We start from the raw sequence: 19,043 nt of genomic DNA on the forward strand, positions 1-19,043 counted from the left end.
CCTTAAATTTTGACCAGATACCATGCAGAGGATAGCTGAAGGGACTTTGGAAATCATCACACTCAACCATCTTACTTGTGAATAAAAAAGTATCTTTTTATTTATTAGAGTAATATATGTTTGTTGTAGAAATTTTAGAATATGTAGAAAAGTGGAAACAAGAAATCAAATACCCAAAGTTCCGTCACCCCATAACAATCATTAGTAACCTTTTGGTACATAGTTGACCCTTGAACTATGTGAGGATTAGGGACACCAACCCTCTGCACAGTTGAAAATCTGAGTATAACTTTTTTTTTTAAGTTTTAATTTTAACTCCAGTTAGTTAACATAGAGTGTTATATTAGTTTCAAGTGTACAATATAGTAATTCAACATATATTACCTGATGCTCATCACAAGTACATTGCTTAATCCCCATCACCTATTTCACCCATCCCCCCACCCACCTCCCCTCTGGTAACCATCAGTTTGTTCTCTATAGCTGAGAGTCTGTTTCTTGATTTGTGTCATTCTCTCTTTTTCTTTCCCTTTGCTCGTTGTTTTGTGAAAATCTGAGTATAACTTTTGACTCCCCCAAAACTTGACTACCACTGTTGATCAGAAGACTTACCAGTAACATAGTCAATCAATACATATTTTGTGTGTTATATGAAATAGATACTGTATTCTTACAATAAAGTATGAGAAAAGAAAAGGTTATGAAGAGAGTCATAAGGAAAACATATTTACAATATTGTAAAAGATCCGCTTATAAGTGGACCCATGTGGTTCAAACCCATGTTGTTCAAGGATCACTTGTATTTCATTTTAGTCTCTTCACATTTTATTTTTACATATGAGATAATATTAAATATACAACTTTGTACATTGATTTCTTTTTTGTAAAATAACTGATATAAGCCTTTCTCAATACTATTAAAAATTCAGTAAACATGTTTTAATCTAAATAATATTCAATTATTGGATAAACCATAACTTTGACATTCTTCAACTATTTAGGTTGCTTACACTATTCACTATTGAATGGCTTTGGGCTTGAAACTTTCTCAGAATAAAATCTCTGAAGTAGATTTATGGGTCAACATACGTGAACATTTTTAAGGCTCTTGCAAGATGACTTTGAACACCATACCTTTTACATCTTGCATTTGACTTTATCTTCACAGTGGGTTTCATTAGCCTTCCTTACACATACTCCAGACTCTTCTGCCTTTTAATTGGCAAGGAAATCACCAGGAACTGAATACACACTGGAGGGAGGAGATAAGCAGAGTAATCAAAATCGGCTCCAAAGAAAAAATGGAAACTTAATCTAGCTAAGCTTACAGTAGCACCCTCCTTAATTCGTGTTATCTCCTTTTAAAGTTGCATAGACCTTGGCTTACACAAGTGTAGAAGGTTAATGGTTCCTCACTTGTGGAATTGGGGGAGGCAGAAATTAGATTAGGTTCATACATTTCTAGAAACCACTGATTTTCTGATAATTGTTGCAAATAATAATTTCAAGCAACACAGCTCTTTCTAATAGCTGTGAAGGGGTATGAGCAGAATCATGAGAAATAGATAGTCACAGCCGTTACTGATGTGCCATCATGGGGAGCTAGTTTATTTGGGGCTAGGCCCAAAGACCTGGGGTTCCCTGAGGTCCATTGTGGCCTGAAATATCATATTTATTCTGAGGCCTAAAGACCTATGGTATCCCTGAGCTCTGTCCTGGGCCCCTGGGATCCTCTGAATAGAGTGTATTGACACAGGCTGGGTGGTCTGGAACTTCTGCAGACCCAACCCCCATTCTGGACTGAGCCAGAGCCAGTCCCACCACAGTTAACTCAGGAGTATCCCTGAGGTTGCCCAAAAAGCACTTCATTCTCAAGCACAGACGAGTGGAGTGTGAAATAGAATTTCTGACAGAGGTGCCAACTTTCCTGGGCTCTTGGCCTGCTTCCAACCCTTCACAGACTCGAAGGCTCATAATGTCCTCTCAGTCCTCACTGCTGAAAGATAAATAGATCCATTTTTAAGCTTTTCCTCAGAGCACCTCCTTTACATGGTCCCCATGGATATTTCCTTTTTTTTTTTAAGTTTGTTTGTTTGTTTGTTTGTTTATTTTGAGTGAGAGAGAGCGAGCAGGAGAGGGGCAGAGAGAGAAGAAAGAGGGAGAATCTCAAGCAGGCTCTGTGCTGTGTGTGCGGAAGAATCCAGTGTGGAGCTCAAACCCATGAACCATGAGACCATGACCTGAGCCAAAATCAAGAATTGACACTTAACCAAGTGAGCCACCCAGGCGCCACCCTCCACGGATATTTTCTGATTGGTTTTCTAGCTCCTCCTATCCCTCCTAACTTTTGGAAACTAGTTGTGTAGTCAGAATCTAACCAGAACCAACAAGAGAAAGGGTTACCCCACAGACCCCCTGGCCACACATTTCTGTTTTTACAGTCTGAGCCATATTTGCCTCACATATTTCTGCTTTCTTAAAAAGCACATTTAAAAACTGGTTTAGATCAGCTTGAGGTCTCTTGGGATCCCTGAAGTTTTCCCTGCCATGCTTACAAATAGCCAGTGATAACCTAAACTATTTATAAAGCATGGGTTTCCAGCTCAAGTGTAATATTTATGTGTGTCCTCACAATTTTGAATGATAAGATTACTGTTTTGTTAACCCAGCGGCCAGTTGGCTTACCATTAAGTTCATATTTATTCTTGATTTTGTTATCATAGATTCACTTTGTAGAGAAAGAGGCTTAAACTTGGCCTTCTATTACCTTTGCTGCTTTTAAATCCAAGACATGAAGCTGCTTTTTATGTGAGCCTTCCAATCCTGTGCAAACACCATCCAGATTCAAAAAATGTCCTATAAGTTGCTATAATGTCAAATACAGTAATCTTCTTGGGGCCCACAAAATCATAGAGCATCCTACTTGCTTTCCACTTGAAACAGGGAGTTTTTCTTTACAGATTAGACAGTTGAAAAGTTTGCTTGCTCTCCTCCTAGGTTCTTTCTCTCAATTCCCACTTTAGACACCTGTCTTTACTTGTCAGTGGGAATTAGAAGTAGCTTTAATCTCAAACCTTCTGTTTTTTGTTTGTTTGGTTTTTTGTTTTGTTTTGTTTTTAGCCAAGAGAGTCTTAGCAAATGCAAGGTGACTGGAGGAGACTGGGGGAAGAAGTGAGATCAAATAGTGTGAGACTGTACCTACAGGCTTCATAAATGACTAATTAATTGAGAAAAGAAGTATTTCTGGGATTTTGGAGATGACAAAAATAAAATTAAGTAGCCCAGATAAGGCTTTATTAAAGCAGCCATTTTAATATTATTTAAACAGAGAACCAAGTGGATCCTTGGAATGTGTCCAAAATGTTTATTTTTCCAACAGAAGCCTATGGCAATATATTGCGTGTGTATGCTGAATTTATGCAGGTGATTCAGTGGGAAAACTAGCACATAAATGCATAGGTTGTGTAAATGTTGATGACAAGCATGAGGATATATTAATTGGAAATGGCCTTAAAAGAGAGAAAGTTATAACTAGTTTGCTTTTATATTATACATGTAAGATTGTATTCTAAGATTGATTTATAACTACAAGCTTTATGTGCAGAACTCATTGCTTTTTATGATGCCGCTTCTTTGGTATGCATTCTTAGCTATAACTATGTTTCAAAAGAGCTATTCCATTTCTGATTTTGACAGAGTATGTAGAGGTTGATCTCTGCAGAGCAATGTTATCTTCCAGGAATATTGCAGACCAGGGACTGACTTATAAGTTTGTATAATGAGTCATGGTATGAGCTCTCTGTCTCTCTCTGGCTGCCGTGTCCCTCCCCTGAGACATTTATGCTCAGGAGACAGTATGAGCAGAGCTGTGTACCTGCCTCATCCCTTGGACTTGATATACTTAGGACGAAATTCTAAATTAAAAGAAGGTTAAGTCCATATATGAAGTTAGACACCTCAGAAGACTCACATACTTGAAAAAAAAAACACACAAAACAACCTTTCCTTGTCTCCTACACTCATCCCTGCTGCTTTTTTTTTTTCCTTTGTGAAATATCAGGGGAGAGTTTCAGCTTTTAAGTTGATGGGGAAGGCATTGTTGTGTAGGGTAAATAACATGGGTTTTGAGTTAGACCAAGATTTAGTCCTGTGATCTATCCTTTACAGGCTGTGTGAACTTGAGAAGGCCATAAGGGATTACTTGAGGATAGATTGAGATAATCCATGTAAGGCCCTTAGTAGAATACTTGGCTCATAGTAAATGCTTTACAACTTTTGGCTGTTGTCCATGAGAATCTTCATCATCATTTATCACCACGACCACTTTCATGTCCTGGTAATCATTGCCATCACTACCACCACCACCACCATCATCATCATCTCACACTCCTGGGTTGTTTTTTTTTTTTCCTACCTCTGTCCATTCCTTAGCTTCCATTGCAGACTCTGTTCCTCTTCCAAACCTTTAAACCCTGGGGTTCCTGAGGCTTATGCCCTATGCTCTTTTCCCTTCTCTCATTACACGCTCTCCCTGGGCAATTTCATCCACAGGGGGCTTCATGTCTTAGCCTTTGCTTATGATTCACAGATCCATTGATCTGGCCCAGATCTTTCTTCTAAGCTTCAGACATGATATCCATCTGTCCTCCAGATATCTCCCCTTGAATGTCCCAGCAGCTCTTCAAACCAAAACTCAACATACCTTTCTCTCCCCAGATCTTGCATATTCTCTGTATTTCTTAAAGAAAGGATCACCAAAGCTAGAAAACTGGGGATCACCCTTGACTCCACCCTTTCCCCTTCCTCTACTGCTCAATCAATGAATGGTGTCCACTACGCCTTCTAAACTATCAGTTTCATGTGGGTAGGGACAGCACCAGAAAAATAATTGTGGAATGAATGAATACAGTAGTGAATGAAACTCCTGAATGCACCTGCTTCCTTCCATTTCTGCGGTTCAGGCCACCATTAGGTCTCACCAGCTTAATAATTCACAATTTAGAAATCCCAGAGGTGAACTATTCTAACTGATGTCCCTGCTTCTAGGATTGTAATCCCCACCCCAACACCACAGCAGCTCATTCTCCACACTGCAGCCAGAGTGATCCCCAAGAATCTTAACCATGATTGTGCCTCTTCTCTGCTTGGCACTTCAGTGACCCAGAATAATCACCCTGATTAAATGTCCTGGTTTACAGTTATTGTCCTGGCACTATTTTCATTCTCAAAAGTGCCCTGGATTGGACAATAATGATATAATCACTATGCATCTAATCTGTTTCCTGCTTGTGTTTCCAGCCTCCCATTCTGCTCCTAATCCTTTCCTCACCCCTACCTACTACTCTAGCCTTATTGAACTGAAAGTTTTTCAAATTTGTTGTACTCACTGCTCTCTCAGGCTCTTCCTTCTGCCTGGAAATTCCTCTCTCTGTGCCTGGCTGACTCCTACCATCCAGGTGTCAGGCTAGACCTTCCTTTATAGAGAAGTCTTCTCTGACCCCCCCAGGCTATGTCAGGTACCTCTTCATGTTCCCATGGCATCTTGCAGCCTAGCTCTCATTGTTTTCAATACCGTTAATTTCTGTGGGTTCCCCACTAGCGTCCATGCTCACTCAGGTCACCAGCAACATCTGCTCGCTGCAAAGTTGAATCCTGGTGCCTTACCCTGGGTCCGGTACAGAGATAACACTCCACTAATATTTGGTAAATGATAGAAGTAAAATAGCACATGCTACTTGAATGATCAAAGAATGTGTGTGGAAAAATCTTACTCCGTGATAAATCTTCTGGGAACATGCCTACTTTGTGGCTATAAACAGTATATTGTCTTCTTGTCTCTGTTCATCATGTTTGTGGTAATGGTGGAAATGATTCTGTGTTCCTTTGATTAAAAGTTCATTCTAGGACAGGATTTGGCATTGGTACACACTGTCAATTCCAGGAAGTCTTGCAGGTGATAATGTTGCAAAACAAAGCAAAGAACAGCTGTTTTCTAGCCCTTGCAAGCAGTTAAGGCTACTTGTATTTCAACTATGCAAGGCAGATTGGTTTTAAAGTGATTTGCTTTGAAGTTCAAATTAAATTTAGTCTCATTAGTCTAATGTATCCTAGATTAAGTTCCAAATTCTATTCTTATACTAATAAAAACAAACATAAAATACCTTACTTCTTATATCATTATTTATATTGTAGTCTTCACAAACTTAAAACTGTGTGCTCTTAGATGATAAATTTTATGCTGCTATTTGATCTACCAGTGAATACAAACATTTTGTTCCATGTGCATTGGCCAGAAAGGAATTTAGGACCTATCTGGGGGGGAGTCTGTGGACATCATTCTATTGAATGAAAAAGAAGGTTAATAGCTTTTTTCCCAAGTAGGAAATAGCTTCTGTGTTTTGATGATTACAAAAACAATACATAGTTATTGCCCAAAAAATCTGGAAAGAGAAAGAAGAAAATAAAAATCATCCAAAATCCCACTTTTAGCTCATTGTATAAATACAGTATGTATTTCTAGGCTTTTTGCCTGCATATATCATGTCAATACAGATTTTTTGTAAATGAAATAGTACTATTCCACATACATGGCTTTAAAATGTGATTTTCCACTTAACAAGTTTGTGACTGTTAGGGAGAAAAATGGATATAGTGGATTTTAGGAAGCTGTGCTTTCTGGTATATTGAGTGCTATAATTTCTATCATTAAGACAACTTCTGTCATAAACTCTATTAGTCTTTGAATCGATCAGGGTTCATTTGAAAGAAACAGAAACAATGCTAGCTATTTTAAACAGAGAAGGATTTGACTTTTAAAAATAGGTATTTACAAGACTGTGGGGCTGTCTAGAAGAGGAAAAATAAGCCTGAACTATGAACTTGGACTGCGGGGGCTGCTTCTTCCCCATGATCAGGGTGACAGGGAATTGGAAAGTAGCCACCAGAATGGCTGCTCCCAGACACGTCACCCTAGGCGACATACAGGGACACACTTGTTAGTGGTACCACTGTTGGCCCTAGAGCCCCCACAGCACCCGCTTGATCCACACTGCTAAAAAGTGGATGTCCTGTATCCCTGTCTGGCTACTCCACCCTCACTAAGCTAGGAGCCCATACACAGGAAGCTGAAAGACAAAGTCTCTACAACTGTGCCCGTCATCAGGAATGTTCTCAGCTCATTTCTGTCTTCAGTATTTCAGGTTAGTGCATCTAATTGGCAGAACTTACATCATGTCTGGAATCCTAGTTCAAGGGAGTCTAGGGACATAGTTTTTAAGTGTCTAGCTTACACAGCCCAAGCCCATCAGTTAGGAGGCTGGAGTGGATGTTCTGTACCACCATATTCACCACGCATCACTGCTTTGGGTGTTGGATTTTTTTCCTTTTGGATGCATCACTATACAAAGAAGAACTTAAAGGCAACATAAAGAGGAATAATTTGTCTTGAGGGATGATTATACCACTCTATTTACTTGCTTACGTGATTTGTTTATTTATTTATTTAAACTTTTAAAAATTTAATTCCAGCATAGTTAACATATAGTGTTATATTAGTTTCAGGTGTACAATAATTCTATACATTACTCAGTATTCATCAAGATAGGTGTACTCTTAATTCTCTTCACCAGTTTCATTCATTCCCCTGCTCCCACCTCCCCTCTGGTTACCATCAGTTTGTTGCCTATAGTTAAGAGTCTGTTTCTTGGTTTGCCTCCCTCTTTTTTTTCCCTTTTGCTCATTTGTTTTGTTTTTTAAATTCCACGTATGAGTGAAATCATATGGTATTTGTCTTTCTCTAAGTTATTTCACTTCGCATAATACTCTCTAGATCCATGTTGTTGCAAATCCCAAGATTTCATTCTTGTTTATGACTGAGTAATATTCTATTGTATATATACACCACATCTTCTTTATCCCTTCATCTATCGATGGACACTTGGGCTGTTTCCATATCTTATCTATTGTAAATAATGTTACAGTGAACACTGATGCACAAACCTTTTAAAATAGTGTTTTTCCTATCCTTTGAGTAAATATCCAGTAGTGGAATTACTGGATCATATGGTAATTCTGTTTTTAATTCTTTGAGGAGCCTCCATATTGTTGTCCAGAAAAACACTTCTTTTTTCTTGTGTTTTCAATTTTAGCCATTCTAACAAGTGTGAAGTGGTATCTTATTGGGGCTTTGATTTGCATTTCACTGATGATGAGTGATGTTGAGCATTGTTTCATGTGTTGGCCATCTGAATGTCCTCTTTGATGAAATGCCTGTTCATGTCTTCTGCCTATTTCTCAGTTGGATTATTTGTTTTTTTGGTGTTGAGTTATATAAGTTCTTTACATATTTTGGAAACTAACCCTTTATAGGATATGTCGTTTGCAAATATTTTCTCCCATTCAGTAGGTTGTCTTTTTGTTTTATTGGTTGTTTCCTTTGCTGTGCAGAGGCTTTTTAAAGATTATTTACCTGGCCGGCGGGGGGCAGAAAGGGAGAGAGAGAGAAAATCCCACACTGGCAATGGGGAGCCAGATACGGGGCTTGAACTCACAAACCATGAGATCATGACCTGAGCTGAAATCTAGAATCAGACACTTAACCAACTAAGCCACCCAGGTGCCCCAGAAGCCGTTTATTTTGATACTGTCCCAACAGTGTATTTTTTGCTTTTGTTTCTCTTATCTCAGGAGACATATCTAGGAAATTGTTTCTACGACTAGTGTCAGAACAATTCCTGCCTGTGCTGTCTTCTAGGATTTTTATGGTTTCAGGTCTCTCATGTAGGTCCTTAATCCATTTTGAGTTTATATTTTGTGTATGGTGTAAGAAAGTGGTCCAGCTTCATTCTTTCTCATGTAGCTGTCCAGTTTTACCAATACCATTTGTTGAAGAGACTTTTTCCCATTGCATATTCTTGCCTCCTTTTTTGGAGATTAATTGACCATAGAATCATGGGTTTCCTTCTTGGATGTCCATTCTGTTCCATTGATCTATGTGTTTTTGTGTCAGCATCGTACCATTTTGATAACTACAACTTCATAGTATATCTTGAAATCTGGGATTGTGATACTTCCAGTTTTGTTCTTTTTCAAGATCGCTTTGGTTATTTGGAGTCTTTCATGGTTCCACACAAAGTTTAGGATTATTTGTTCTAGTTATGTGAAAAATGCTATTGGTTTAATGATAGAGATTGCATAAATGTGTAGATTGCTTTGAGTGGTATGGACATTTTAACAATATTTGTTTTTCCAGTCCATGAGCACGGAATATCTTTCCATTTGTTTGTGTCATCTTCAATTTCTTTTTTAATTTTTGTTTTGGAGAGAGAGCGAGAAAGCAGGGGAGAGGAGCAGAGGGAGAGAGAAAGAATCTTAAGTAGACTCAATGTTCAGTGCAGAGCCTGACACAGGGCTCAATCCCACACCTGGGATCATGACCTCAGCCAAAATCAAGAGTCAAATGCTCAACCGAGTCACCGAAACACCCCTGTGTTGTCATCAATTTCTTTCATCAGTGTTTTGTAGTTTTCATAGTATAGGTCTTTTACCTCCTTGGCTAAGTTTATTCCCAGGTATTATATCCTTTTTGGTACAATTGTAAATGGGATTCTTATCTTAATTTCTGTTTCTGCTACCTTATTATTAGTGTAAAGAAATGCAGTGGATTTCTGTGTATTGATTTTTATCCTTCAACCTTACTGAATTCATTTATCAGTTCTAGCAGTTTTTTGGTGGAGTCTTTAAGGTTTTCTACATATAGTGTCATGTCATCTGCAAATGCTTAAAAGTTTTATTTCTTCCTTACCAGTTTGGATGTCTTTTATTTCTTTTTCTTTCCTGATTGCTGTGGCTAGGACTTCCAGTACTATGTTGAATAAAAGTGGTTGAGTGTGGACATCCTTGCCTTGTTCCTGATCTTAGGGGAAAATCTATCAGTTTTTCACCATTGAGTATGATATTAACTATAGGTTTTTCATTTGTGGTCTTTATTATATTGAGGTATATTCCCTCTGAACCTACTTTTTTGAGGGTTTTATCATGAAGAGATGCTGTACTTTTCAAGTGCTTTTTTTGCATCCATTGAAACGATCATATTGGTTTATCCTTTCTCTTGTTGATGTGATGTATCTCATTGATTGATTTGTGAATATTGAAGCACATTTACACCCCAGGAATAAATCCCACTTGATTGCACTGAATGATTTTTTTTAAATGCATTGTTGAATTCAGTTACAATGTTTTGTTGAGGAGTTTTGCATCTATGTTCATCAGAGATATTGGCTTGTAGTTCTTCTTCTTTTTTTTTTTTTTGTATTGTCTTTGTCTAGTTTTTGTATCAGGGTAATGCTGGCCCCATAGAATGAATTTGGAAGCTTTTCTTCCTCTTTTGTTTTTTAGGATAGTTTGAGAAGAATAGGTATTAACTCTTCTTAAAATGTTTGTTAGAATTCACTTGTTAAACCATCTGGTCCTGGACTTTTGTTTGTTGGGAGTTTTTTGATTACCACTTCATTTTCATTGCTGATAATTGGTCTGTTCAAATTTTCTATTTCTTCCTGATTCAGTTTTTAGAAAGTTATATGTTTCTAGAAATTTATCCATTTTTTTCTAGGTTGTCTAGGTTGTTAGCATATAATTTTTCATAATATTCTCTTAGAATTCATTGTATCTGTGGTGTCAGTTATTATTTCTACTCCTTCATTTCTGATTCTCTCTCTCTCTCTCTCTCTACCTTTTTTTCGGGGGGGGGGGCGGTTCTTGTTAAAGGTTTTTTTGTTGACCTTTTCAAAGAACCAGCTCCAGGTTTCATTAATCTGTTCTATAGTGTTTTTGTTTTGTTTTGTTTCTATTTCATTTATTTCTGCTCTAATCTTTATAATTTCCTTCTTTCTACTGGTTTTGGGCTTAGTTTATTCTTCTTTTCCTTACTCCTTTAGGTGTAAAGTTAGGTTGTTTATTTGAGATTTTTCTTGCATCTTGAAGTAGACCTATATTGCTGTAACCTTCCCTCTTAGGACAGCTTTTGCTGCATCCCAAAGGTTTTGGACCATTTTCATATTCATTTGCCTCCATGTATTTTTTTATTTCCTCTTTGATTTCATGGTTGACCCATTCATTGTTTAGTAGCATGTTATTTAACTTCCATGTATTTGTGTCCTTTCCAGAAATTTTTTCTTATGGTTTTCTCATTTCATAACTTCGTGGTCAGAAAAGATGCATAATGTGACTTCAATCTTTTTTAATTTGTTGAGACTTGTTTTGTGGCCTAATATGTGATCTGTTCTGGAGAATGTTCTATATGCACTTGAAAAGAATATATATCCTTTTGTTTTAGGATGGAATGTTCTGAATATGTCTGTTAGATCCATCTGCTCCAATGTGTCAAAGCCGCTGTTTCCTTGTTGATTTTCTGTTGGATATTCTATGCATTAATGTAAGTGGGGTGTTAAAGTCCCCTACTGTTATTGTGTTACTATCTATTGCTTCCTTTATGTTTGTTATTAGCTGCTTTATGTATTTGGGTTCTTCCATGTTGGGTGCATAATTATTTATAGTTGTTATATCTTCCTGTTGGATCATTCCCTGTATGATTGATTATGTAGTTTCTTTCTTTGTCTTTTGTTACAGTCTTTGTTTTAAAGTCTATTTTGTTTGATATAAGTATTGCTACACTGGTTTTCTTTCCACTTCCATTTGCATGATAAATGGTTTTCTATCCCTTCACTTTCAATCTGCATCTGTCTTTAGATCTGAAATGAGTATTTTAAGCAGCATATAGGTGGGTCTTGCTTCTTTATCCACTATGTCACCCTGTGTTGTTTGATTGGAGCATTTAGTCCATCTACATTCAAAGTGGTTATTGATAGGTATGCACTTATTGCCATTTTGTTACTTGTTTTATGGTTGTTTTTGTAATTCTTCTCTGTGCCTTTATTCTCTTGCTTTTTTCTCTCACGGTTTACTGGATTTCTTTAGTGATATACTCGGATTCCTTTCTCTTTATTTTTTTGCATATCTATTACTGGTTTTTGATTTGTGGTTTTTATATATAAAACCTTCTGCATATAGCATTCTGTATTAGGTTGATGGTTGCTTAAGTTTGGACGCATTCTTTATTCCTCTTCCCAACCCCATGTTTTAGGTATATGGCATCATACTTTACATCCTTTTATTTTGTGAATCCCTGGACTTATTTTTATAAATATAGCTAATTTTACTGCTTTTGTGCTTTCCTACTTTTCTTACTTCTATTTATGGTCTTTCCTTTCCATTGAAAAAGTCCCCTTTAACATTTCTTGCAGGGCCAGTTTAGTGGTGATGAATTTCTTTAACTTTTGTTTGTCTGGGAAATTCTTTATTTGTCCTTCTATTCTGAATGATAGCCTTGCTGGACAGTTTCTTGGTTGTAGGTTTTTTTCAGCACTTTGAATATATCATGCCATTCCCTTCTGGCCTACAAAGTTTCGACTGAAAAATCTGCTGATAGCCTAATGGGACTTCCCTTTTATGTAACTGTTTTCGTTTCTCTTGTTGCTTTTAAAATTCTCTCTTTGTCACTGCTTTTTACTGTTTTTTTTTTTTAAGTTTTTAATGTTTTTTATTTTTGAGAGACAGAGAGACAGAGTGAGAGCAGGGGAAGGGCAGAGAGAGAGAAAGACACAGAATCATAAGCAAGCTTCAGGCTCTGAGCTGTCAGAACAGAGCCCAACATGGGGCTCGAACTCACAAACTGTGAAATCATAACCTGATGAAATCAGACGCTTAACTGACTGAGCCACCCAGGTGCCCCTTTACGGTTTTATGTGTTTTGCCATGGGCCTTCTTGGGTATATTTTGTTGGGGGAATCCCTGTGCCTCCTGCATCTAGATTTTTGTTTCTTCCAGAATAGGGAATAGGGAATAGGGAAGTTTTCAGCTACTCTTTCTTCAGATAAATTTTCTTCCCCCTTTCCTGTCTTTTCTTCTGGGATCCATATGATGTAAATGCTGTTATGCTTCATTCATGGTGTCACTGAATTCCCTAAGTCTGTTTTCATTTTTTATTATTTTTTCTCTCTCCTATTCATCTTGCTGGCTTACCATTACTCTGTCCTCCAGGTCACTGATTCATTCTTCTGCTTCCTCTTGTCTAGTTTTTATTTCATCTAATGTATTTTTTATTTCAGTTATTAAGTTTATCTCTGATTCATTCTTTTTTTTTATGTTTTATTTCTCTTTGTTGAGGGCCTTACTGAGGTCCTCCACTCTTTTCTCAAGTCCAGTGAGAATTTTTATAACTATTATTTTAAATTCTCTATCAGGCATATTACTTATCTCCGTTTCATTTAGCTCTCTTGCTCTGATTTGGTCCTGTTCCTTCATTTAGGACATACTCTTCTATCTCCTCATTTTGTCTAGCTCTCTGTGTATGTTTCTATGTGTTAAAAAAAGTCAGCTGCAGAAGATGTAGATGAAGAACAGGTCCTATAGTGCCCTGCAGTGCAATGTCCCCTCTTCACCAGAACCTAGTGCCTTGGGGTATCTCCTGGGTATGTTATATGCACCCAACTGTTGTGGTTGGGCCACTTTTGCCTTCTGTCCAGTCATCTCCAATGGCTCTATTTGCCTGTTTGGGGCAGGGTTTGGTCTTTGTGTTGTTAGTGGGTCAGTCTGGGGCTGCCTTGGGCTTGAGTTGAGTCAGAACAGGCATTTGTCAGAGATACAATAGCACCAAACTGCAGGGTACTTTCTCTTTTTGGTGCCCTGAGAAGCTACCTTTTGTTGGTGAGTAGGGCAGCCAAACCCGTTATCTGCTCCTGTCCCATTGCTGGAGCCATAGTCAGACTGGTGTGGGTGGTTATCCTCCCCTTTCTCCAGGACAGGAGTCACTTTGGGGTGGTGCTGCCTCCTATCAGGAATCCTTGCACACTGCCAGGCTTGTGGCACCACTTTGGATGGACTCTGGCCAAGGATGTATTCAAGGGGGCAAGTCCACAGAAGAATGCGGGGGCAGGGGCACTGTTAGGAAGTTAGGTGGAAACTGTTGGTGGGGTGTTGGTCAATGTGTCTAAACTAGGGGACAGGGGAGGGAAAACGGTACCTGCCAACTCTTTTGTTCTTGGAAAAGTCTCCTAAGACTCCCTGCCCCTCCAGTGCACACTTTGATCTTCTTCCTATATACCCCAGGCATTTTTCAAACTGCTGTTTCTATGCTGTATCTCTGCTGGGCTGTTTCTTGTACTGTCTCTTTAAGGGCAGAGACTCAGTTTCTATCATTCTTCTGGCTTTCCCAGAACTGAGCACACTGATTTTTAAAGTTCCAGGCATTGGAGGGCACTGGGGTGGCTTGGTCGTTTGAGCATCTGACTCCTGATTTTGACTCAGGTCATGATCTCGCAATTTGTGAGATCAAGCCCCACTTCAGTCTCTGTGCTGACAACACAGAGCCTGCTTGGGATTCTCTCTCTCTCTCTCTCTGCCCCCTCCCTGCTCACATGCACGTGCTCACTCGCTCTCTCAAAATAAAAAAACATTAAAAACAATAATAAAGTTCCAGTTATTAAGCCCTACTGATTGTAAGAACTCACAAAATTAAGCCCCTCCAATTTTCAAAGCCAAATGTTATGGGAATTTGTCTAACCTGTGTGAGTTCCCCATGCCTGGGGTGCTTGGTCTAAGGGTCTGTTTCCCTCCCCTCTCTGTGCCCTAGGTGTCCCTCCTTAGAAAGTTGCATGGGTCTGTTTAGCTCCCAACCACATCTCTGCCCTTCCTACCCTCTTTGACGTGGCCTCTTGTCTACCTTTAGCTGGGGAGAGTCTGTTCTGCCAATCTTAGGGTCGTTTTCTGGGTTTTTTACATTGATGTGCATATTCTCTAGTTGTATTCATGGAATGAGGTGAGCTTTGAAATTTCCTATTCTGCCATTTTCCCCAGAAGTCCCTGTAACACTTCAATTTATTTAACCCATCTCTATTGCTATCTGTTTTTCTAGTTTTTTCATATAAACAGTGTTTTGCTAAACTGCTCTTCACAGAGTCACTAATAGCCTTGTGTTGCCAAACCCAGTGGTCAATTCTCACAACTCATTTTATTTGACCTATCAGGACTTCTGGCACGGTTACTCACTCTCTTGTTGAAACTTTTTCTTCACTCAGTTTCCAGACCTCACACTTCCTCGTGTTCCTTCTAGTTCATCTGCTCAGTCTGTCACCCTGCTGGCTCCCCCCCCCCCATCTCTCCAACTCTCTCCTTATCTGTCATCTCTGTTTACTTTACTGTCTTTCACATCTCATCCAGTCTAATGTCTTTAAATACCTGAACTCCACACCCATGTACCCAACAGCTGCTTTGTTAGCATGAACTTTTGGATGCTTTAAAAACATCTCAAACATAACATTTCTGTTATGAAACCAAACTTCTGTTCTTTCCCACTACATATATTCCACCAATGTCTTTTCCATCTTAGTTCATGGAACTGCCATCCTTCCATTTTAATAGGACAAAATCCTGGGGGTCATCTTTAACTTCTCTTTTTCTTTTACATTCCCATTCAGTCATCCCATCAGGAAATCCTGTTGATTCTACCTCCAAAAATATCCACAATCCAACTATTTCTCTCCATCACCACTGCTCTCCACTAGTTTAAGCCACTGTTATTTCTCTCTTGAACTATTGCCCCACTCTCTCTCTGTGCCCTCCCTAGAGTCTAAAAGTTAGAACATGTCATCACTCTGCTCAAAACACTCCAGTGAAATTCCATCTCAGGATGAAAAGTCAAAATTCTTAACAACAACCCAGAAGGTTCTTGATGACACTCCCACCCCCACTGCCACTATCTCTCTGATTTCCTTTCCTGTCATTTTCACCCTTGGTCACTCTGCTCCAGCATCCTGGATATTCTTAAGCACACTTAACCCTGAGGAACTTGGCAGTTGCTGGCCCCTCTGAGTGGAACTCTCCTCCCCTAGATATCCACAAGGCTGTCTCATCACCCTTAAGACTTTGCTCAGCCAGTACGACGCTCCCTGATCACCCTATTTAAGTTGCAAACTGATCTCCCCTCCAGCTCTCTGAACCCTCCCTCTCTGTTTGATTTATCTCCTTGGCACATACCATTTTCTAATTAACTGCGTAACTTTTTTCTATTGTTACCCACCCTACCCCCTGCCCTGGGGAAGTGAATATTTTAATACATTATTAATTTTATTTTTGAATCTTCAGTGTCTAGGCACATTGGTAATCATTCATCAAATATTTGTTGAATAATTTTCTTTATAAATGCGTCATTATGCACTTGTCTAATTATTTATTGGGAATTAATTCCTTGGGTTAAAAGTATGCACAAATTGCCCAGAAAGGTTTTAACAATTTGTTCCCACCATGAATCCCTGAGAATGTCTTTTTCCTGATTCCCTGGTCACACTATCCTTTCTGTTCCTTCAACTCACCATGTCCATCTCCCCTTGACACATTTACATTCCCTCCTCCATGACTTCCTCCTCCAGAATACTCTCCTGCCACACCTTTACTTGGTTTAATTCTCCTTATTATTCAGGCCTTACTTTAATTGTCACCTCCTTAGAGAGGACTTCCCTGATCATCAGCTGTCAAGTAACTTCCCAATCATTCCGTATCACATCACCCTATTTTATTTTCATTATAGCATATGTCATTACCAGATATTTATTTCTATATTTATTTGTTTGTCTATGTTTCCCCTCTCTAGAATGTAAGCTTCATGAGAACGGGAACTTTATACGTGTTTTCTAACACTTATCTCTGGTAAATGTGTGTTTGATAGTTGAACACCGGCTATTATAATTTTTCATTATTACCATCTGCTGGGTGAAAAGAGGATTAAACATGAATTATTTTCCTGGATTCATGAGGCTGAGCATCTTTCAAGTATGAAAGCCTTTTTTCATTAGCAAATGCTAAGATGATCTAGAAGTTGAAATATTTAGAGTATCTGTGTTAGATATGCTGCATCTGATTTCTTATTTGTTTCAGATATGCTGCACCAGGTTTCTTATATTGCTAAGTTGTGTGATTTTTTTACATTTCTGAAACCTCTTTTGCATTTATGTCAACGTTGGTATCCATAAAGGAGGATTCCTCCTGCAAAGTTCACTCATGTACTATTGTTTTCTTTTTGTCTCCACAGCTTTTGGAAAGAACCAACAATGGTTTTGAAGAATCAGATTCCGGTGCTACCAAGAGTCCGCTCCACTTAGCTGTAAGTGAGATGCTGTGAGTGGCTTCCACTGTTACAAAAAGAACCTAAGTGTCCTAGAACTAGGCTTCTCTTAAAATGAGAGCATAATAATGCAATAATAACAAATATTGAAAACAGTACATGGGTAAAGGCACAGGCTGCAGAGAGAAAGACTGCCTCAAATTCCAGTCCCAGCTTCACTCACTGGTGACTTCAGACACATTACTTACCCTGTCTGGGCCTCAGTTTCCCCATCTGTAAAATGAAGACAAAGGAAAAGAGATAATATTCATAAAGCCTCTACCACAGTATACTTAATAAATGATTGTTATACATTTTTTAAATCTTTAAAATTATTGCTATCTAGTAGTTAAATTTTAAAACATTGAGGAAATTTGAAAACATTGTGGCTTAAAGATTTGATTGTAGCCGACAATGCATGAGTATACAGCCTACCAAAAAATAAACCAAATACCCCAATTAAAAAAGTGTGAGATATTTAAACACAAACATGAGAGCAAGGTAAGCACGTGCATTATTGCAGCTCTGCTCTTTCTGCCTGAGCTTGAAGTCAGGGTCTCAGAGGAGGTATGAGTTCTGATTCTTGTACTGGCTAAGATCTGTGAGCAGGGAGGAAGAGTTATTCTGTCACCCATAAACCTTCCTCTCCACATCCCAACAATTGAAGGGAAATGCAGCAGCCCAGAGTGAGGATCCCCAGATTCTCCATAGGGATGACCGAGCCAGGAAACTCACCCACCACCCTACCGTGGTCTCCTGCCAGCAGTTGGTAATCAACAGCTATTCCTTAGGAGCCTCTCTCCAACCGGCAGCCACACCGAGCAATAGAGGCTCAGCTACAGAAGGTGTCACCACATTGTGAGCCCTCAGTCCATGGCCACAATGATGATGGTTGGAGGCACCTGGAGGCTGAATGCTGAGAAGGTTGGGAAGGAGTTGGGTCTCTGAGTTTAACTGTTATGACATTCACTTAGTACCATCCATGTACAAGCACTTTCTCGATGTCATTCTGATGAAAAATTGAGAGGGAGGTTTTGGAGAGCAAAGGGGAGTGGCTTTGTTGATGGGCATGCATAAGTAATCAGGCAAGGTGAGGGGATGAGACCATCCCATAAGGATTGGGATGAACTGATCACACTGCATGGAGCCCCCGCTTCCTTGCTAGTCTCCTCCCCACATATCCACCAGCACATCTATTGATCCCACTCACCACCCTCTGCCACACCCACCAACACATCCACTGCATACACACACACACACACACGTTTTGAGTCCTGAAATCAGGCTAAAATATGCATCAATCTTTGTTCTGGAGGTGGACTTAGAGCAGAAAAGTTAGATGGACAGTGGGATATTTGTATGTATAAAACTTTATGCCATGTGGCTCTTAGTATACGTTGCCCTAAAGGCTGCTCCCTAGAATCTCTGCCCAACCTCCTGGTGCACCTGGAGAAGTTACCCCAAAGCTGAGGGTTCACAGCAGAATTAGCTGACCCTAAAGAGGACTATCTGAGGTTATCTCAGATAGAATTCTCATGCCCTTTGTAAGTGGGGCTGGTTGCATTGCCACACCTGCCGGTAATCTGAGAAGAGACTTTCTTAGCTCTCCCAAATTCTGCCAGCTGTCATTCTCTTTTTCTCCCCCCAAAGAATTATTGTTGAGTGCTTACAGTGTGCCAGTTGCTCTGCTAAGGTCTGTGAGTTTCTGGGTCCTGTAAAGTCAGGGTGCTGTGTTATCCCTGGAGAGAACGGGGCATCTGGCAGCTCTGTACTTGGAGGGGCCTCGGAAGTACACCCAGAGAGGAGGTCCCAGCCACCAGTCTTCCCTTTA

The 19,043-nt window shown here is 39.2% G+C and overlaps 1 protein-coding gene across 8 annotated transcripts in view; it reads left to right on the forward strand.

Annotated features, from left to right (window-relative positions):
• ANKRD44 (ankyrin repeat domain 44) overlaps positions 1–19,043 on the forward strand; it is a 343,412-nt gene that overhangs the window by 262,271 nt on the left and 62,098 nt on the right. For all 8 annotated transcript variants that reach the window (XM_049615941.1, XM_049615942.1, XM_049615943.1 and 5 more), the window contains one exon: positions 17,141–17,212. In XM_049615941.1, coding sequence (XP_049471898.1) covers positions 17,141–17,212 — 72 coding nt within the window. The remainder of the gene's footprint in view (positions 1–17,140; positions 17,213–19,043) is intronic.

The sequence above is a fragment of the Panthera uncia genome (genome assembly GCF_023721935.1).
Source record: "Panthera uncia isolate 11264 chromosome C1 unlocalized genomic scaffold, Puncia_PCG_1.0 HiC_scaffold_3, whole genome shotgun sequence".
Lineage (NCBI taxonomy): Eukaryota > Metazoa > Chordata > Mammalia > Carnivora > Felidae > Panthera > Panthera uncia.